Here is a 22,235-nt window from a genome sequence, read left to right as displayed (position 1 = left end):
ATTTCTTTCACCCACTGTGGCACAGGTCAAGTGCAGGAGAGCTCTCCCTTTTAAGTTTCTACACCTGAAATATTACTTCAAGTTTTCCTGGGGCTTCAGAGGGATGAGGTCCAAACATAGCCTCGCAGCAAGCTCAGAGTAGCGTAAGGTACAGCAGCCTGGGCTGCACTTCTCCCATAGCAGAAGGTCTATCTGAAGGTGGCACAGGGAGAGGAACTACCCACGTTGACCAGTCTTCCCAGTTCAGGTATCCAGCATGTACATGGTACAACAAAGCCCACTGCAAACGGGCTCATTTCCCATGGTGTGCTTGGGGAGCATTTCGCACAAGAGGGTTCTGGAATGACGATACAAATGCATCAAAACCAGGCACTGAGGTCGAAACGTCAAGTTGGGCTATCCCAATGGACTACGTCCAGCCTGCTGAACATAATGGGGAAATATTCTGGTGTTGGTGTGTTTTCCAGCAGATTCTCAGTAGTGGGGAGGAGCTCCTAGTCTCCATTAGGGCAAGCTGCAGAAATGCTTAATGAAATACGGCTTCAGCTGCTACTGTAGCGTGGCTGTGTCTTGTCCAGTGCACGCTTAGCCAGCGTGAGCGTCGGTGGCATTTTCCAAGAAGCCCTTTTGGGAGGATTAGTCTGCAGATTGACTGCAGACAGGGCAATCTGGCAGCCAGGCAGATCGTACCCGATGAGTTATTGCTATCTGAGTCAGCTGGTGGGGCTGCTGCTGAGTCCTTGGCTCTTGTGTAAGCTCTGCAGTCTGGGGAGTAATTAATCAAACGTCCATCTTTCTTATAGACCTGGGGTTGGAGCCAGGGAAGCACGATGTCAGCGTCTCACATAGTTAGAATTGCTGATTCACTGTGATCCACTCTCACTGCTGCTTTTCAGAATGGGTTTATGGCTCCGCTTTAGCAGCACTTAAGCTTTCGCTGACAGGAGTAAAATACTGCCTGAGAAGGTACACCAGTTCTAAAATACTGCCTTTGCAGGGGTGGAAGGTGAGGTGGAGGTTTATCATTCACGTAGAAGTTTCTCAATTATGAGAATTATGAGGTAGTGTCGGATAAGAAGTTAAGTTGCTTGCCATCTATTCACTGTTGTTCCATTGACCACGTTTCTCGAAGAGCCACACTGATGGCCAGTGTGAATACTTTAATTAATGGAATTACAGCTGATGTAAATTTGACCTGAAGCTTGCTAAGGCCTGATGCCATCTCCCTGGAAAACTCCATTATCAAAATTCTCATCAACTTCAAAATGGGAGCGGGGCTGGACTGAAGGAACCAGACCCAGCAATGGCTGGGGTAGAGCTGTGCTACTCAACAGCGACTCGGAGAGGTGGGGGTCCTCTATTAGAATGTATTTTGGCTTGACAGCATCCCAACAGAGGGATTACATTACAATCAGTATTTTAACTGCCTTGATGTTTTTACATGGGCCAAGCTAGCTTGTTTTCTTCACCTGTGTTCTGCGGTCCTGGTTCTCGCTGTTCTCAGCAAGATGTAAAACCCAGCACTGATCTGAGCAGAGGACTTAGCCTGTGAGGCAGAAATGAGGACCCATGAAGAATCAAGCTATGCTCTCATCTGCAAAGTCTTAGGCAAACTTTGATGACCTAGGCAGATGGAAAAATACTGTCCTGCAGACTGGCCGTTGTGTATATGCTTTTGTAGTCTCCTAGATCCTGCTGAAATGGCACACCAGAAACGAGCAGATAGAAGAGGCAGCCTGGAGCCCCTTGGGTTAGGAGTTTGGTCCATCTGACCTGTTTCATCTTGACACCTTTTGCTTCCCGACTTTTCTCTTCCTCTCTGCTGTGGCCTTTCTTGAGAGCGGAGCAGTCCTGCCAGCCTCTCCAGTCCTGCCGCTGCTGCCACTCAGGGAGCAGAGGGGACCTGCTGTCACAACGGGTAGGAAACCGCTGAGAGAACATCCTCCTCCCCAAGATGCGCTGTGCAATTTGGTGTTTGTCCATCCCTACATGACTTCACATTACTCTGGAAAATTCAGTTCCACTGCTAGGCACAACCTTTACGGGCTCTGGTAGGGTTTGCCCAATAATTATAAATTGACATTTCCAAATTCTGCAGCCGTATGTTTGAAAGAGATGTGATTTACGGTGAGAGCCTGTAGGTGCAGGTGCATACACTCACTACCAAATGAAAGGAATGGCACTGCTCACCTCCATGTGCTGTGTTCTTGTATTTATGCATGTGAAAGGGACTTTCTTATATGTTCCTTTCTCTGCATCTGTGTGCATCTGTCTGTATGTGCTTATTAACTAAAGTCAGAATTCTGGGGTGTGTGTGTGTGCAGTTTTCAAATGCGTCCAGTTACGTTCATGCGTCCCAGTTCATAGCTGGGTGGTTTGGTGTCCGTAGTACAGTATTTGGGAAGGTGAGTAATGATTTTAGTCTTTATTTTAATCACTCGTATCAGAAAATTAGGTTAAATGCATGCTCCATTCTTTTAGCACTGCAGAACTGACACACATTTTCTTCAGCACAGAGATCCTTCAAACTTCACTGGGCAGGAAAAAAAATAGAAATACTCCAGCTGAAAATAGTGCAGAGAGATAAGGTTAGGAAAAACGTTTAGAAAAGAGTCTGGGTTAAGTAGGTAGCAAACCATCAGCTTCACATAATCATCACTTAGGAGGGATCGTACTAGAAACTGCAGTGCATCTCACGCAAGTCGATACTATCACTGAATGTTTACTGAAGAAAAACAAACCCTGAAATATAAAGTGCGTGGAGAGTACAGGGTTTGCTGCTCTGCACGGTGATGCCATGTGAGATGCAGATAGGGATCTGACACTGTAACTCGTAGGGTTGGGTTGGGCGGTTTTTTAAGACTTGGATTTCCTCTCACTTTCCCTGTCAGTTGGCTGGTGAGATGTAATTTTTCAGTGTTCATAAAGCTTCATGAATCCTGCACAAATCTGCCAAAATCGTGGCTGCATTAATTACTCGCCAGCATTAGTCTGATGTTTATCTTTTGTCAGTTTTTTATTTAGTACCCGGTTACAACTTGCTAGTTTTAATGGGAGTAAAAAAGGTAGGCAAGAGAAACATAAAGAAGATTAACTCTAACTATCAGCCATAAATTTATCTGACTCAGTAAGTGTAAACAATTCTGTGATGGAAGAGCAAGCTGAAAGAAAATTGAACTCCCCAGTTTCCTAATCCTCCTAAAGCCTTTACAACAGCTGGGCATTTAGTTGTTGTCAGCCAACACCAAAAGAAACATATTTAAATACAGATAATGCCTCAGGAGAATAGAGATCGACCATAGGATGTGATTGCCCTGTGATTTCATTACTGTGGAAAAGAAAGGTATTATAATATACTGGACTGATGGGTGCATTTTGCTCTAGAAGTTGAATAGAGGGAGTGAGAGCAATTGGAACAAAGGACCAAATACAGAGATTTTCACTGAGGTTTTTATGTAGTTCTAAGACAATTAAAATCCCATTGAAATGAATTAGTATTTGTTTGAATAAGGTCTAAATAGAACAGTTTTTCTCAGTTTATCTGAGTACATAATGTGAGTCTTTAGATTCTCTTCTTGCACGTGGAAGTACTCAGCAGGGATGTGACCCTACAGTTTTGGTGGGGAATTGAAGATATAAAAGTTGTACAGAAATTTGTGAGAGCCAGCATGGTTTGTCCCATAAACTTTTTCCCAAGTGCATATGAGAGCATGGAAGGCATCCAAGTAGGGCTCAGGGAATGTAAGTCTGAGCATGTTTCAGATATCTGAACAGATAATCTCAAGCTGGGACCCCTGAAGCATTTCCCTGCGGTGTGCAAGTAGCTGGTTTGTCAGGATGTATTTATACCTTCTCTAGATTTCCCAGCAATTAAAGGTTTTCAAATAGTTTAAAAAATACCACATGCTTCATTTATTTCAGTCCTCCAGTGTTGTTATTTGCGGAAGTGCCTACAGAGAAGAGATCAGAGTGATGTGCCAGGTGGGCTGTAAACCAAGCATCAAACTCTAGCCCATGCTAGGAAAGGGCTGGAGAATTCTGCTTTGCCTTGCAAAGTGTGCTGGTGTGCAGAGTAACGTAAGACTTGGTTGCTTTCCTCGTTCTCAAGCACATTGTCAATGGATTCAGTGATGCAGATGCTTTATACTCCCAAATCGAAGGCCCCAACTAGCCAAACTAACAGAATAAGCAATCAACAATTCATATAGACTTATTAGAAGAGTTACCTTCAAGCCAGCACATTGTCAAAATTGTATGGATGCATATGGTCTCTGCAGAAGAGGTCATATGTCACAGAGTCACAGAATATCTCAAGTTGAAAGGGACCCATAGGGATCACCGCGGCCAACTCCTGGCTCCTCACGGGACTACCTAAATAAAGCTTTCTGAAGCAGCCCTGAGACCCACCTCAAGCAGAAAAGGATTGCATCTGTTTCAGAGTGCCTCGAATGCCACTACAGCAGCATTTATACCTACAGCAACAGTAACACACGCACAGACATGGCCCCAGTCCATAGCCCTAATGACTACCTCTGTGCAAAATAAAAGTTAGTGGCAATATTACTACATAATGAAAATTGATATCATCATTACAGTCTTCTCTTGTGTTGATGAACTGTCTGGTTTTGCTTAGATGGCACTTATTTACCTGCAGGCATCGTTACAATCACTTGAAGTCAGCAGGGGTATTTTCCCAGCCTAGGCACCCCACGTCAGCAGCTATCTACAAAGAACCCAGCATCTCTATCGCAAGATAAACCAGTTCCCTACGTTTCTGTTTCCTTAAATGGTTTTACAGACCACTAGCCCAGCTGAAATCGCTTCTGTAAGCTCACAGCTCGTATTAACCTTCTTACTCGATGCGCCTCCTTGCACTTCTCGCAGTTTGCATGAGCTGTGCATGTCTTGTTAGCTGGGTGACACCTAAACTGCCGGTGGAGATGCTGCTCATATGTCACTAGCAGCAGGGTGTCTCTGTGGGGTTTCTTTTCATCACGCAGGTAGATACTTGAGTGAACTTTGGTTTAGTGTATGGTTGCAGGGCAGCCAAGATGGAGGCAGTCACAAACAGCTTTTTTTCCGGGTATTTGAATATTTAAGTTTTTGTTTTCAAAGCAGTTGTGTGGAAAAGAGATTAGATCAGTGAGGGTAAACCAGCCTGAAAAATGGAATCGTAGTGCGATGCACCAGGGCCAGAAGTAGGTGTGTGAACCGAGACCCTTGCTTTGTGGCGGTGTGTGCAGTTTGGGCACATGCCAGTTTACTATACAGAATTTTTCACCTAGTAGTTGTGAAGCGCATCTCATCCCGGTTCACTATAAAATGCAGCAATGCGTGTGTTCTTTTACTTCATAATATTTCGATGCAGAGGGAGAGATGCAGGGTCTGTAAAATCTGTATAAACCACCGATTTGCTGGGGCCAAATGAGCTGTGGCGTGTCAGCAGGGTGGTGTATTACTCCCCGTGTGCATTCCCCGTCTGTTTCAGTTGTGAAGGAAAGTATGTTCCTTCAGTCACTGTTATTTGCCTTCACACTTAGGGCAGACTAGGAATACACACATGCCCTGTTAGGAGCTATGACTCATTGTGCTATAGGAACTTGGGTTTTTGCCACAGCTATACGTATCTGCGATTAACAAAGATTGCCTTGGCCAATGTTAAGAGCTGTGACTAATGCCAATCTTGTTAGGCATTCATCACTGAGATTTGTCTCCTTGTCAAAAGTTTTGTTAAATAATGTTTCCTCCAAGAAACATTGTCTTGCCATCAATTTTCCCCTGGCAGATGTATCGATTGAAATAGATGTGTTTTTCATGCCATTCAAGGAACTGAGTGACAGATTGTGCTCTGAATATGATAAATCTAACCATTGTCTTTATTGTTACTATAATTATTACTGTTTTGCAATATTGACAGCAGCAGCATTTAATAATAGCAGAGATACATCTATATACCAATAAAAAATCCTTATCCTGGGTGAAAAGGTTTTCAAATCACCTGAAATGTCCCAGAAATCACTCCTCATTTCCCAGAGCAGAGCTGCCTACCATCAGGTTTTCCACTCCTCCTGCTAGAAATACATGTATCCATATTTATTTAGACTCTTTTCTGAGGGATTCAAAAGCTTTTCATCACTATGCAGTATGTGATTCACACATACCCACACGTAATGCATCAGAAAATAGTATCAGCCCTGCAGAATAGCGTGTCCCAGTATTAAATTTCTCTAGACTGATGCACGTATTGGGCAATAGCTTAACTGACACACATACCACCATTTTAGCATAAATGCTTTTTCTTCATCATCCCTCCCCCGGTCCAGTCTCTGCGTACAAAAGCATGCTGATTTTTTCTGGAATCTCTTTCTTTCTTCTCCATTGTTATTTTTTTCTGCAGAAAAGATGCTAGCAGGGCTCACACGAGGATTGGACTGAAGGATAGCCTTCCAGGAGGGGCCCCTGAGGCCTGGGGATGTTGCTGATACTGTTAGGGCTGGCTGTGCAGCTCCTGGCGTGGCAGGAGCTCCTCTGGGCTCTTCCAGCATCCTCCTTTCTGCCTTGTAGTGTTCCTCCTTCGTGTTCCCTCTCCTCCCCCCTTCTCTGCTTCCTTGGCCACCTTCCTGCTTTCCTCTGCTGCACCCCCTGCTACTGCTCGCTCATCTGGAGAGACTCCAGAACATCCTCATGGAAAAACCTGGGAGCCCCAGGTGGGGAGCAGGACTATGGGCTTCACCTACGTTCTCCTAATGCCCAGGTGGCCAGCGCTGCAGCGCCCAGGCGAGCTTCGTATTCACAAGCACGATATCCAGGCCTTGCAGCAGTTTGTGGTGAGACGGCCAAACGACAGAAGCGCTTTTTTGCTGCGATGAAGGTTTGGAAACGGTGCCTGGGGGCCAGGCATTGCCTGCTGCTGGAAGCGGGGGGCGGAGGTATCCTTATGGTCATCTTCTGCAGCTGAGCTGGGAAGGAGGTGCTTGCAGAGTTGTAATTAAGAGGGGGTACTGCTCAACAAATAATATTGCAGTGATTGAAGAGCAGATAAGAAAATCATGATTTATGGTGCCGGAGCTTCATGGCTTATCATGCACGTAGCAGGCTAAACTGACTGTACGAATGCTGTGTCTCTGAGCGACTGAAGAGCCACCCCAGCTGTCAAAATAACCGAGGAGCGGCTGCATGAGCTGCCTCTGCCTTCAGATTCTGTATTTGCATTCAATTTCTGAGAGGCATTCTCAGTGTTGCGTGTCTCTGCTTAGTTCATATGTGCTAGAAAGATGGAATAGTACTGAACCGGTTTGTTCCAGCTTGGTAGAAAAGGGCCCGTGACCGTGAGGCTCTCATGAAGACAGTTCTGAAACAGAAAAAATTGTGTCACGTGCTGTGAGACCTGTTGGTCTCCTCTGTAGGCAGTGGGTCAGCGCAGTTACAGCTCAGATCTCTTATATTTTCTTCTGGGTTTCCTAAGGAGTGATTAATATGAAAAGGAAAGAGATCTTCATTACCAACCTCTGGGTTTGTGCAGTGTTTAAGTATTATAAGAGTCAGTAAGATAACTCAGAAGATTTTTTTTGAGGTCCTGGCTACAAAAAATTACAGCCTCCAAACGCTGTATCTTTTGCAAATTCAAAAGAAAGGGATAGAAAGGAATGGTTCAGATAGCTGTGAGGATTTCTGAAGTCATTATTATTGAGGGGGGGAAAATGATTCTGTGTGTTTTTGCATATGGGGGTACACCAGAATGCATTTTCATTTTCATGCAAGATAGAAATGGAAAGATATTTTCTGAAAATCCAACGGGATTGCAGTAGTACCGTTAGATAACATGGTTAGTGTCACAAACAGATCTCTTCCTGGTAAGGGAGTGTGCAAAATACATGGTTCTACTGATACTCAGCTTGTATCAACCATCAGTTCAGCTGCAGGGTGCCGTACCGAGCTCCCGATACGGTGTCTGTGCAAACCACAGAGTTGACAGTGTGTGTACAGATGTGCAGAGGAGCAACTTGCTGTATACCAAGTATTTAAATGAGAGGTAGTGACTTTTGATTGAAGCTGCTTGTTTTGACTGTGGTTTTTGATATATTCCTAGAGAAAAGCCTTTTGTCAGTATGGCCAAAATGACTGATTTGCAGCAAGGTATAGCTTTTTAACTAAACTTGCTACTTTTTTGTTTGTTGACTTGGGCACATTTATAGAAGTAGCTGTATTTCTTATTTATAAAAGTAGCTGAATATCTCAGCTTATTTTATCAGTGTTATAACACTGGGAAAATGTGAATGAGATACTCCCCATTCATATATTAGATGATACTGTTTTGTATTTTCAAGCCATGTCAAACTGCATTAGGATGGAAACTGTGATCTGATTACAGCTAATAATATGCATACTAATAATACAGCACATATCATTGCAACACATCTTACAAGCCGTGAACAGAACTGAGTGCCAAAGATGATTTCCCCTCTGATTCTGCATAGGATCCAGAGGCAACAACAGCAGCTGCAATGGTCAAAATCTGAGAAGAAAATTTTGCCCATACTTATTTATTGTAACCATATTATGATAATGTGGATTGTCACTATTTGGATGTATTTTGTATTAGCTTCTATTTTTTAGAAAAAAAACAAAAGTGCTTGAAGTAGATAGTATAATCTGATATAAATATTTAAAATAATTTATTTGAAGTAGCCTGGTAAGCATAAGCATGCTCTTCTACCAGTCCTGTATTTGCTGAAACTCTACATCTGTTCCTTGAATGTTGACAGTTCCTCTTTAACTTTAGAAATGTATTTTTCTGCTGACTAATTTAGCTTAGTCCACCAAAACCTGACTTCCCCCTTTCTCTCACCTCCATCATGACCCAAAGCAATAGGTAGCGACTGCTAACTAATGAATCTTTCTGGTGCCAGTGAAGGTTTTGATTATATGCCCAGACTCCAAATAGAGCCCTTTTTGATGTTTATGTGAATAGGAGGAGGAGACAATATTGTACTGGGGTCTCATGTCCTGAGCTCAACAGATAGAGGACTAGTCTTACTTCAGTTCAGTGATGGACACTTTTTTTAATTAGTTGGAGATTTTTATGTGAAAATGTTTCTCTCCTTATTTGAAACAATCAGAGCAGATGAAAAAAAAAAAGCTGACATTGCACATTTCAGAATTGATGAAGCCTGCACTGTTTACAGCTGCTCAGTGCTCCCTGCACTGTGGACCGAGGAGTTCTCATTTTTAGGCTGTGCAGCACAGGGACATTACAGGGACATTGAAACTTGTGCTGCTGGTAGCCAAGGAGCTAGAGCCATCTCTGAAATGAATTGCTGCAAAAGCCAGACATTTCAAAGTCAGGAGGTCAATCCTTGCTCTATTAGAATTTACGTGGAAAAAATTGTAAATACTACTACTCTGGACTGTATCTACTTGCCATGTACTTCTGGGCTGTTTAGCTTTCAAAATAATTTCCATATCACAAGGGCTTCCTTTTTCTAAAATGAAGGCTGAGGTCTGCAAATAAATCACATGACTTCCTGACAAAAATAATTCCTGTGTGGTGGGTGACATGCCGTTAGGTCAATTTGACTTTTCAACGTAAGTGTTAGAGAAATCTTCACTCAATTGAATGGTAGCACCAATGGCAGCATAGACAATTTTTCTTCTCTTTGCTCAGCTTCTTCTAGAGAGTTGGTTAGACATCTACCTCTTCAGAGAAGACTGGTGTTCTTAAGTAACCTTGTTAAATTAAATGCAGATTGGTATCTAAGTTATTGAGGTTTGGCTTGGCGTATATGCACTGTGGGAGATAAAGAATAGCCAAGATGGACCGTTCAGCCCTTAATCTTCCTTATGAGGCACTGAGAAGTGAGAAGACACTGGTGTTAGTGATGGTTTTGTGATGTGGACCTGCTGCTCTAGAAACTTCGATTCATTTTAAAGAGGAACCAAGCAGCTGTCAGATGTTGCCAGCAACAAAACCTAGATGTCAAATTCTCTGGTGTAATTTTGCTCAAACTCGTGTCCTTTCACATTTTTAAGCACTGCTAGGGCAAGTTGTACCTAAGTCACTGGCCTAGGGATCTGGTCTGTCTCATGGATGAACATCTTCCAGCTCCACCATTACTTGTTTTTTCCTGTTTTCCTGCTGGAGGGAGAAGATGGAGGGGTTCAGGGGAGCAGACCTGTTGGGTCTAAAGTGGTTGCCGCCTCATGGCCCCATGCCTGCGGGCACAGGTGGCTCATCGGCACCACGGTACAGTGCCTGTTCATGTGGGTTCTTTGCGTTTCTGGCCATTATCAGCATATGCGCAGAGCCAGGAAGGCTCTCAAACATGAATGTTTTGGATTTGCTGTAATTAACAGGTTTCCGCCTTTCCAAAAAGGTTGAAATGGTGGAAGGAGTAAGTGTAAGACTCCACCTTTCCCCTGTCTCCGTACAGATTTTAGGGCTCTTCCTTTTCCTGTGCTACAGTGATCCTAATGGCAATTTTTCTTGAATGTCAGGGATGTAAAAGCCCATAGGCTTCTCTTTCATATTTATAATCACTGTTTACTCAGATTGTGACATGTAGTCATGGAGTGGGTCCTGGGCTGAAGTCCTGCATGGCAGCTGTGGGTGGACTTCAGAGAGTCAACTTGCACCCCAGGAGCTTTGCCAGGAGATGCATCGCCCAGCTTCAGCTTTGGACTTGGGCTGGCCGGGAGCGAGCCCTCCCCTGTTCTGTGCAGGTCAGAGAAATCCCACGTCATGTCATTGCCACCAGCCTGGCACCGCTTTGTCTCTTTTTGAAGCACAGCCAAGTAGAGAGACTGGGGTGAGGACTGTGTGAAGCCCTCCAAAAGAATGACGTGTACTTAATTATTTTTCTTCTTCATTTTACCTAAGAACTCAAGAAATCAACGCTCAGAAGTTGCCTGATGGAGAACTGTAGCACTGTGGGCCAGATTTCTTGATGCACGTGGAAGGGGGGGGTGTTCTTTCATATGAGGAGATGTTTGTGACTCTGTTACTTACCACCACGGACACAATTGCACTTTCTTGCTGAAACAAGCTGAAACAAGCTGCACTTCCCTGCTTTTATGTAATTAATGAAGTTTTTGCTGTCTGCTGTGGTGTGATTTTCAGAGATGTGTGAAACATCAAGACACACTGACAAGCGGGAGCAATTCATCCGTTCTTCCAGAGTCTTGTCCAAAAGTGGACAGGATTAGACCCTAACCCCAGGAGAAGGGGGTCAGTTCCCGAGAATCTCCCTGCAGCACCTGCAGGCAGAGCATGCCTGTTCGTGAGACTGTTGGTGTTGGGAAGGGAGGTTTTCCTTGCACACTGCCCTACGTGTCGCTGCTTTAGAGAATGGCTCAAAGGGAAGGTGCCTTTTTTCCTTCTCCTTTTGAGGAGGGAGCAGGGGGAAGAGAGCAGAAAACTATGGTGTTTTGATCCGCCTGTTTCTTATTCTAGTAGCATAAACACACCAGAGTATTTCTCCAAATCAATTTAAGCAAACCTTTCATGTTCTCTCCCTGCTTCAAGAAAGCAAATGTGGCTGCTTGCAGATTTACAGCTACAGAGAAGACAAAGATCTGTAGTGTGCACAGACTCAAATGCCGAGCAGTGTCATGCTGAAAGGACCTGCACGAGCTTTAATAGAGTATAAAAGCCTTCTGGGCACCAAGCAAAAAATCTGTTTAAAGTCCTGACGGGGATAAGAGCACAGCTTGTATTATCAGCATATGCGCAGAGCCGGGAAGACTCTCAAACATTAATGTTTTGGATTTGCTGTAATTAAAAGGTTTCCGCCTTTCCAGAAAGTTTGAAATGGTGGAAGGAGTAAGTATAAGACTCCACCTTTTCCCTGTCTCTGTACAGATATTTAGGGCTCTTCCCTTTTCTGTGCTACAGTGATCCTAATGCAATTTTTCTTGAATGTCAGGGATGTAGAAGCCCATAGGTTTCTCTTTCGTATTTGGTACTCAGATTGAGACAGTCCCAAGCGTTCCCTGCCCCACACAGTGAAGGACTGCCCCCCACTGTGCATGACACCGAACACACAGCACAAAGATTGTCCCCGGGCTGCAATTTCTCATGAAAGCCAGATCCTTTTCCTCACGAGCACATGTGGAGTGGCATATCGTGAGAGATTAGTGACTGGATAGACCCCAGATAAAATGTGGCTGGCGTCTGTGAGGCAGAACAGTGCAAGCTGAACTGGAGCAGAAAGAGATGTTTGTGGATCACTGGTGAGCAGGTCAGATGTTGGCATAGTATGTATGGATTCTTTGAGGGGAAAATGACTGTTTCAGGAAGGTTTGACAGCAGGCAATTTTTGTCTGACTAAGATTTCCCTTATTTTGAGAACTAATTTGTCAGACTAAAATGCCTCTGCAAAGAATCTGTAACTCAAGGACTGTTATATTAGTGATCTGTATCAAGTGGCATAGCAGGAGCTACCAGTTAGAGGATTATGGGGCAGGTGGATGAATGCTTTCTCCAATATCAAACAGATGCAGAAAGAAAATTATTCAGGAGCAGGAAAAGAAGTGCTGTGAGGTTGGAAATGTCAACTCAGTCACCAGTAGCAGTCTGTAAAAAATAAGAGAGAAAAGTGAGAAGGGAAGACTGTGGCCACTGAATAGAGGATTCCTGCCCAGTATAAGAGGAAAATGAGTACGTCACTACCTACCTGATTAAGTAGAAGGTAAACAGGAGCAAGTTCAAGGAAGATCTTTCCCTTCTTGGCTGTTTACTAGATGTGACTGCCGCTTCAGTGGTGGCAGCCATCCCTCCAGTAGCTACTCAAAGAGTAGCAAAGACTGGGAATAGGCAGTGTGGATGAGATGGTTATTGAATGTTTGGACTGTGACCCCCTTCTTCTTCCAGTCAGGCTGTTAAATATTCATGTAAGTGGGCTCAGGCAGATCCCCGCCATCTGTCTGTATTTATATGGCTTCATCCAAACAGCTCCAAAACATGTGAAATTTTATCCTCACAACAGCTCTTTAAAGAAAAAGGGATTTCTTACCTACCTGAAGGGAAAAGGAATCAAAGCACAAAGCAATTTAGTGAGTAACCATATTTCTTCTCTGGACTCCAGCAGACAGGATTCAAATTCATCTCTTTTAAGCGCCAGGCCCAGGTCTAGCCTGGGGCTCTCAAGGTAAAGATCATATTTAGTGCTATAAGATGTTGTATAGCTTGCCTAATATTGCTCATTAAGCATTAAAAAATCTTTGTATGCAACTAAAGAGGAAACTGGAGGCTCTGTCACTGTGTGTGTATGCGTACAGAATGAAAGTATTTGACAAGAAGTCAATAATAAAACCATTATTTTGGCATCTCAGCCTGCACACCTTGCTGGCCAGATAAAACAGGACTGTCGTGCAAGCTTCGGTAAACAGTGTGCCCATATGGACAGTTCTGCCAGGGAGCAGATTGTCACAGCTACATTTGACCTGTTTTAGAGCAATCGTAGCTCTCCCTTGGCACCGTGGATGTACTGTTGACATTTCAGCAGAGCTGCTTCAAAAAAAAAAGAGTGCCATTGTCTGAATAGCATGGCATTTTAGGAGCGAGAAGCAATTTCTGCATTGTAAATCAAGCAACAATCCCAGTACTTCTTACTCTCTCCAGTCAGAGCCTCTTAAACAGTCTGAATGGGAAAGATGAAGGGGCAAGACCACTGCAAAGACAAGCCCAGACTCTTCAGCATACCTACGTTTAAGTTACTGTATACATGCGGTCCTGTTACTCATAAGCTTCAGGGATTTGAATCTGAAGCTGCGATTCAGCTCTCAGAAGCCCCCCCACAGGCAGGGTATCACAGAAGAGATTTCTACAAACTGGCTGTTTGGCGGGGGTTTGGTTTGGTACCTGTTCCCAGAAGGTGGCAAATGTCGAGTAGCAATCCACCTTACCTTAGCTTGGTTTTTTTATCGGTCCAGGACCTCACCTTCATGCTATTTTTAGGCATAAAAAGGGATCTATTTTTGAAATATAAAATAAAATAGGATAAATTTTCCTACTGAAAATAAAGGGGAATGTAAAAGGAATAGATAAAAAGGGATAAATTTTCACTGTGGTGCTCAAGAAACTCTTTACGTGTGTTTTGGAAACACACCAGAGGGGGTATACTTGTGCCTTTAATGCCATACTGAAACGTTTTCTTCTTTCAAGGATCTTTCCCCTTGGCTTAGTCTTTAAGAACAGCCTCGAGGCTTTCAGTTTATTCAGTCGATATATTTTTGTTAATGACATTTTTTTTAAACTGTGTTTCAGGCATTGGAAAAAATGTCATCTGTGACCGAACGGCGACTCCCCTGGATGCCTTCAGGATGATGACTGCGGCTCATTATTACCCAAAGCTCATGAGCATCATGGGGAACGTTTTGCGCTTCCTGCCCGCTTTCGTGAAGATGAAGCAGCTGATCCAGGAGGGTTACGTGGGGGAGCTGCTGGTGTGCGAGGTGCAGGTCCACAGCGGAAGCCTGTTAGGCAAAAAATACAACTGGAGCTGTGACGACCTGATGGGAGGTGGGGGCTTGCACTCGGTGGGCACCTACATCATCGACCTCCTGACCTTCCTTACCAGCCAGAAGGCTGTGAAAGTGCACGGGTTGCTCAAGACCTTCGTGAAGCAGACGGACCACATCAAGGGGATACGGCAGATCACCAGCGACGACTTCTGTACGTTTCAGATGGTCCTGGAAGGCGGCGTGTGCTGCACGGTGACGCTCAACTTCAACGTGCCGGGGGAGTTCAAACAAGACATTATTGTGGTGGGTTCGTCAGGACGGCTGATTGTAATAGGCACTGATCTCTACGGACAGAGCAACAGCTCTCCTCAGCGGGAGCTCCTGCTAAAGGACTCCACGCCAGTCAGCAACTCCTTACTTCCAGAGAAAGCCTTCAGTGACATCCCGTCCCCCTACCTCCGGGGTACCATTAAGATGGTTCAAGCTGTCCGGCAGGCATTTGAGGACCAGGACGACAGGAGGACCTGGGACGGGAGGCCCCTCACGATGGCTGCCACTTTTGACGACTGTCTGTATGCCCTGTGTGTGGTGGACACCATTAAAAAGTCAAACCAGTTGGGCGAGTGGCAGAACATTTCCATCATGACGGAGGAGCCAGAACTGAGCCCAGCATACTTAATCAGCGAAGCCATGCGGAAGAGCAGGATGTCCCTGTACTGTTAGCTCCTCTCAGCTCCTAGGAGAGAATAGGAACCAGACAGCTCTTGAAGGAAACAGCCATTCAGCCCCCGTGAAGGGCTTGGGCATCTTAGAAACAGCTGAGGATACAGGAGAAGGAAATAACGGTGTTTGGATCAACTAAATTTGTCGGTGACTAAATGCCAAAGTGATAAGGTCCTTAGAAATGCCCAAAACAGATAGGAGACTTAAGAGCTGACATAACTGTTTTAGTAACAGTATTAGCTGGCTGATTGGAAAGATATATCATAGACTCACCTCCTGCTTGCAGGTGCTTTAGAATATCCAATTGTGTTTACTGTGAAAGGTTGGGAAGATCCTTTTAGATTTTCCTTTCCTACCAGAGGGCTGTGAAGGTACTGTCATGTCGTTAAATTATCTGTAGTGTCTGACATGAATGGTTCCTACCATGACAGCTGACACCACCGCGCTGCCGTACTACACCTCTAACCAACACACAGAATAATAGGACTTGGTGTGAAAGTGTCATACGATACGGAAAATCTCAGCAGCTCACCTTTCATAGCTGGTTAGGAGCTTCTCTGTGTTGGTTTAGCTAGTTGTCTTTTGGGTTTGTTTCTTCTTGTTTTTTTTTAAAGCACAATTAAATAGGAAAATTTGTGGCTTTTAAAACAAAGCAGTCCTCCACCACAGTTCATATGCCCTGGTATTGGGGGAGGGAGGGTCTTTTGTGAGCTCCCAGTAAGCTCCCGGTAAGCTAACTGCACAGATGTGCTGGTTAAAATGGGTTGTGCAAAACCTTCATGGATGGCAGGTGGCATGAGACAGTGGTGATAGTGGGATTTATTATACAGCTGAACTCAGGCTAGTCTTATGAAGGTTTACACACAATTTCCTGTGTCAGGGGCTGACTTTTGAGTGCATTCATTGTGCATTTTGGTTTTACATGGAAAACTAGAAATCCAACCTGAAACCGTATGATGCTTGGACAGGCAGCGTTCTTTTAAACCTTTGTGAACTCACACTTGAGAGATGCACACCGACAATTAATTCCATATAGTTCAGTCCAGAAGCTTTCACCTCCACCAAGTGGTGAGTGTGAGTGAAAAACAAAAGGGATGAGAAAATTACCTGTCCATTTCCAGGGAAAAAATCTACATAAGACCCCCACCTCTTCACCTCCTTAGAGTGGCCGGCTACTGGTACTGTAGTAATCATTCCCTGTCATCAGTGCAGGTGTGGAAAGACTCTTTTGATACCTTTGTCCCGTTCTTTTTATTATATTAGATTGCAGTCTTGAAATAACATATTCTTTCAAGAACGTATTCTTGAAAGAATATACTGAAAGGCACGTGAATTATCCCAGTAAACAGGGATACTGCTTTTCTGCATAAAGCTGCTCCAGTGCTTATATGTTTACATCCTCAAGATAGGAAAAAAGTAGAACACAAGCATATAGCACTAAGTTATGTTAAACTTGAGAGAAACCTTATCAGGCTTCTTTGTTAATTTTGACTAGGGAAAAGAAGAGAACATTTGGTTGAACAGTAAATTAAAATCAAAAATATGACCCTCTTTCTCAAGGCCAACACATTAGTGTTGCCATTTTAGATTAGAAAGAGAACTGTCAGAATAATTTAGATTTTTTTGAAAGCGCTTACAGGTTTGCTATTTTTAGGAGCACTAAGGGCTTCTCTAGGGTTTCTGCTACAAATGACTCACTCTGATTGCTATATGCTCCTGCCTGTCCTATGCCCAGTTTTAGAGCTTCATGTTTTTGGACAGGAAGGCATCAATAATGTGGTTCATCTCATCTGACTTTAGCCAGCTGAAAGTCAAGTGTCTTGTCCTGGTCGGCTGTGCAAGGACAAGCAGTCAATACAGAAAGAGCTCTCTGTTCACTCAGTTCATCCTAAGATTAATATCGAAGGAGGTGCCCATCGGAAATTCCTGTCCTCCTTTGCAGAGAATCTCGGCTTCTAAATTTTCAGGTGGCTAAAGTTAGGAAACTTGACTCCCACCCCAAAATTATTAATGTGTGCTTAATTTTTGCAAGAGCATATGTGTGACCTCTCAGGAAATATTCCCCAAAGTGTAATAGCATGATTGATGAAGGAATAATGTAGTACTGCAAAACCACACCCAGATGGAGAATTGTTTTATCCTTGTTGTTCTGCCTGTTCTAGCAACTGTATCTGGGGCTGACCACTTCTGCTAAGACCTCAGGCAAGCTTTCATCATTCCTTCTTTGAAGCAGCCCTTGACAAGTTTGGGTGGTTTTCCTAAAAATGGATTTATCTGAGAATTCCTGAGGTAGTATCTGTGCCATCAGGAATTTCCCATTATAATGGTGGTAGTATGCCGTGCTATACGGTTCCTGCCCTGAAAAATAGGCAGAGAAACACAGAAGAGGGTATTTGAGCAAGAAATCATCTCTTTCTCCTGAAAAATCAAATTAGCCCCAAGGGGGTCAAGAGAGTTTTCCTATAGTAAGGCAAAAGCCATTTATTGAAAATAGTGACTAGTTCAAGTCACAAATGCAAGCCCAGTGGATAATTAATCATGTCTATTTGAACACCATCCAAAACATGGACCAAAATGTTTGAGTCTTGCTTCTTAGTGGTTTGGCCATTGTGCTGGAATTGCAGTTCATGTCTTCGCATGTTGTTTTGGTTCACAAGTGTTGACAGTTTTTCCTGTCTGTATTTTCCTTTTTCTGTGTTGTTCCGGGTTTTGTGATGTCATCTGGAAGAAGATATGCTGGAATCCTGTTCCCCGCCCTTGCAGTGAACAGTCCCCAGGCAAGACATGGTGTATAGGGGTAGTACTAGGGGTAGTACTACGGAGCTCAGCCTTTCTGTACCAGATCCAAAGGTTTAGGTGACAGGCATCATCCGTCCTCTGTGCGGACTTACTGATGCAGACGGTGCTGCTTAGCAGGAAGAAGATCTAATGCTTTGGTTACACAGCCATCTGATGCTAGTGTGAGTACTGGCTTGCAAATGAGTTGAATCCGGTACAGCTTGTTGTGTGACCACAGGGCTGTTCCCAGAGAGGCAGGCAGAACGAGCAGGGGCAGGACGGGACCCGCCTTTTGTGATGGCAACAGAGGTCTTATGCTAGGTTTCGGTGAAGTCATTACCTGACTGGGATGGCAGCAGTAACTCCATGTGTTTAGGACTAGATGACAGTTTTTCCATTCTCTAGGAGGTGAAGGTGCTGTAGTGTCAAGTGTAAAGATACTAAGCTTCCACCTGGCTTAGAGGTGGAGGGAATTGGTTTGTTTATGGAATGTGTATTACCATCCTGATAAATTCTTACTTTAGAGTCTGGGATCTTTCTTGGCAGCATCAAGCCCTCTGCTCTTTTGGTACAGTTGAAAGTACGTTGAATTCAATAAAGCCTCTTGGAGTTCACACTGGGTTTAAGAATGTGGGCAGCAGATAGCAGAGATGTACTCGATGGAACTCAAAAGCGGTACCACACTGGGAAACATATATTTGGAATTGCACTTTTAATGCTGTTCTTTGATACTGTGCCACAAGGTTTGAGATGAATGCTGCTAGAATTGGTGCAGGCCTGACAGCCAAACTGCAGCTACTGCTGGAATTTACAGTAGTCCCCAAATGAGCTTGTTCATCCACTAGGTAAGAAATGTTGATTCCTCTTTCCCAGGGCTGCTGTTGGAGAGGCTTTTTCCTTTGCCATCAACCTGTGCACATAGGATACTGAAGATTATGGTCTGTTGCCAAAGACAAAAAGAGCCAAAGGGGCGAGCCCAGGTGAAATGCTCTGCTGCTCTGCAGGGGTCTGTTTCAATGCTGGGACGGTCAGCTGAGAGATGATGTCTTATTTTCCACGGGAGTTGCATTGGGGTCCACACCAGGGGTAGGGCAACTCTACTCTGTGTGACAGTAGGGCACAACTGAAGTCCTCCGGCGTGCCCAAAGGGATCGTGGTGACTGCCGCAGGGAGTGACAGGAAAGTGTGTCTGCAGTCTGGTACCTGTATGTCTGCGCCAACAAGGAGACTATGGCAGTCGTGCGGAGGGTGAGGGTCGCACCTCCTGAGGGTGACAGCAGCAGCCTTGCTCCACATTTGTGTTTGGGAGCCCAAGAAGGGACCCTGCCCTCGGGGAAGCAGCATCCATCCTGTACTCCTTCTAGATCTGTGCACATCCTCAGTGCTGAACTCGGTGAAGTCCTGCGGGGAGGCGTAAAAACTCTGCGAGAGCTTGAGGTTTCCTATATCTAATATCATGCATGTGTTAAATTAGTAGTACTTTAGCTGTGTAGTTAGAAAATACCATGTAGAGATGATACGTCCTTACCCATGCAGCCAATATGGCAGAGAATCAGGGCATGCATAGACAAGTTTAGGCTCAGGGTGGGCTGCTGTGGCGTTCATCCTTTGCTTTGGCTGAAAGCATGAGAAATTCCTGCCCAGCCAGCATAGGGCAATCAGAGGCACTCTCCACTTTGGACTTAGTGTTTCCTTCTTTTGGATAGCTTTCGAATCGGTGACTGTACAAGTGAACAGCTGTCCTGGAAGTTCAGCCATTCAAAAAAGAAGGCTTTTCTGCTGCATGTGGTCACAGCGCAAGTACAATTCAGTCTCTCTGTTACCTTTTTATTTCTGTGTCCATACAAATGTGGAAAAGACTCAGACAATTTAAAATGACTCATTGATCTACCAACAAAAAGCATAATTTATTTAATGGGTAAAGGTAAACATAGTACCTTGATGTCTTTGCAGAGATTCAGAAATTACTGATGACAGGATTTCTTGTTGCTGGGAATTTTTATATTTGACTTTTATCTATGGCCTTCAGTATAAAGTATCACACATTATGAAGTCTATTCACTGTGAAGTTCTCTTTTTACAGGGGTTTAAAAGTACCCAGAAGACCTTTGGCTTTGTGTAGATACTCAACACTGGTGTGATGTTCCAGTGGCCCAGTGATGTACCCTTCAGTACGTATGAAACTCAACACTGGACTGTTTGACCTCTGCAGTGCTCTCTGGGTATCTAGGACTAGTTGTGAAATGGCAGGATTATTCAGGACAGCAGTTTCTTTTTTTTGTTGTTGAAGTTGTTACTCATGGGGAGCAAAGTTTGTAAAATTTAGAGATGAAGTATGACTGAATAATAATTGGCAGTCTTATCTGCTTTAAAATTCCCTCTCTCTTGAGCTGCTGGATGAAGTCTGTCCGATAAAAATAACTTCCTCTTAACAATAACTGCCCACTTCCATTTGCTCATGAGAAGAAGAAATTTTAAGTAAACGGGACTATACATAATGCTGCATTCATGAACCGATGTCATAACCTCATGACTTACTGAGTGTATGAAGCCAGAGCCCATGCAAGTAATGGCTTTTTTGAAGCTGCCAAATTAAAGCCTTGGGGTTGGGGAATGAAGGGTATCGGCTTAGGTCAAGCTAAAATAGCTTTTATTCAGCATTTTCAGTTAAATGAATAAACAGAATGGCTATACTCAATCCAAAACTGAACACAAAACTTGTTTGTAGAAGGCCATTTACATTTTTCCTTTGGGGAATAAGTTCAATTTTTAAAGAATGCTGTTTTGAAATGAAGTTTTTTAAAAAAACATCTTTTATTATGTTTTGGCATGTGTGAAATGAACTGTTTGGGGTTGGGTGTGGGATTTTTTTGGTTGAGTTTTTTGTGGGTTTTTTTTAGGTTCATACTTTCAAAAATCCCATCCATTAGGTTTAAGGACGTTCAGTGAATTCAGCTGCCCTTGGGCCGGTTCGGCTGTGAACCTGCAGCCTTGCGGTGTCATGCAGTGACCCCATTTTCAGCATTTGAGTTTGGCCATCTGGGTTTCATTGTGTCTCTTCGTGGCAGTGGGAAAACTGGTTCATTACATGGAGTTGGCTACAGATAATAATCAAAATACTTTTTGCAGCAGTGCCAGCCATCGTCTTTAAAAGCACTTAACTCTGTTAACTTGTTTACCGTGGTTATTTATGACCTCCCAGCCATGTGCTGTCCATTACTTCCTTTCCTTTGTACAACAGACACCTTTGTACATCAGACTCGCTTCCCTCCCCTTTCTGTTTCTCATTCCATTGCAAGCCACGAGGCGAGTCTCCCTTGTTCCCCACTGAGCTTACGCTCGGTCTGTGTTACACGTGGCATACAGGGTGGCTAACCTACAACTTGAAGTAACTTTTAACACAAGATTCATTGAAGAACGTTACCACCACAGCTGCTCAAGTACGTGGCATCCCGAATGCCCGGTCAGGGCAGGCACCGAAGCTCCCTGCTGTGCCATGCTTCACAAGCGACACTCGCTGTTTCTCTCTGTACTGGTTTTCTTTTATTTGATTTTGAAAAATGAGAATATGTTCAGTTTGTTGCTGTGTCAATATTAAGTATATATTTATTGTTTTTCAGACATACATACCTATATATAAATGCTATATATATATAATGTCAACGCATGGACATATGTACAGTAGATATTTTAAAGAGCTATTTATCAAGAAAAGTAAGTGTTACAAGTAAACAGAGTTTATATTTTATATATTATGTAGATAGCAAAAAAAATAAGTGGTTAAATTATAGTAGGACTTTTGGGGGTGGGGTTGGAGAAACGGGCAAGGACTGGTTCTAGCATTTTAAATAGCCAAACTACTTTGTACGGAAGCTGCCTGCTGTGCCTCTCGGCTGCAATATCTGTTTGTTTCTTCTTCTGGAAGATGATGTGCATTGTTACTTTTACATTGCTTGGGGAATGTAGTTAGTTTATTCTCAGCCAACTGGTATGTGCTGCTTAAAACATGGTTTCCTGCTGTTCTGCATATTTGCATTGATGGAATAAAAGGATCTTAACTGGCAAATAAAGACGTAAAGGATGTGATCTCTGCTGTTTGGCATTGCTGCTCACACTTGTACTTTGGAGGGGGTAATAACCATCACCTTTGCCTGGTTTCTGGCCTGCCTGTTAAATTCGGCCATCAGAGTGAAATACATGGGCTTTGTGCTGGGGAGCAGGGATTGTGATGGAGAGAGAGGAAGAAGAAGGTTTAACACTAAGCTATCTGAAGG

General features: G+C 43.8%; 1 protein-coding gene across 3 annotated transcripts in view; it reads left to right on the top strand.

The window, feature by feature from the left end:
- GFOD1 (glucose-fructose oxidoreductase domain containing 1) overlaps nucleotides 1–22,047 on the top strand; it is a 75,089-nt gene extending 53,042 nt beyond the window's left edge. For all 3 annotated transcript variants that reach the window (XM_027783319.2, XM_055798199.1, XM_055798201.1), the window contains exon 2: nucleotides 14,264–22,047. In XM_027783319.2, the coding sequence (XP_027639120.2) occupies nucleotides 14,264–15,183 (920 nt within the window). In that variant the 3' untranslated portion in view covers nucleotides 15,184–22,047. The remainder of the gene's footprint in view (nucleotides 1–14,263) is intronic.
- Nucleotides 22,048–22,235: the final 188 nt, after the last annotated feature.

This window comes from Falco peregrinus, chromosome 3, assembly GCF_023634155.1.
Source record: "Falco peregrinus isolate bFalPer1 chromosome 3, bFalPer1.pri, whole genome shotgun sequence".
NCBI lineage: Eukaryota > Metazoa > Chordata > Aves > Falconiformes > Falconidae > Falco > Falco peregrinus.
The sequence above is the reverse complement of the archived record's forward strand: the minus strand, read 5'-3'. Positions and strand labels throughout refer to the sequence as shown.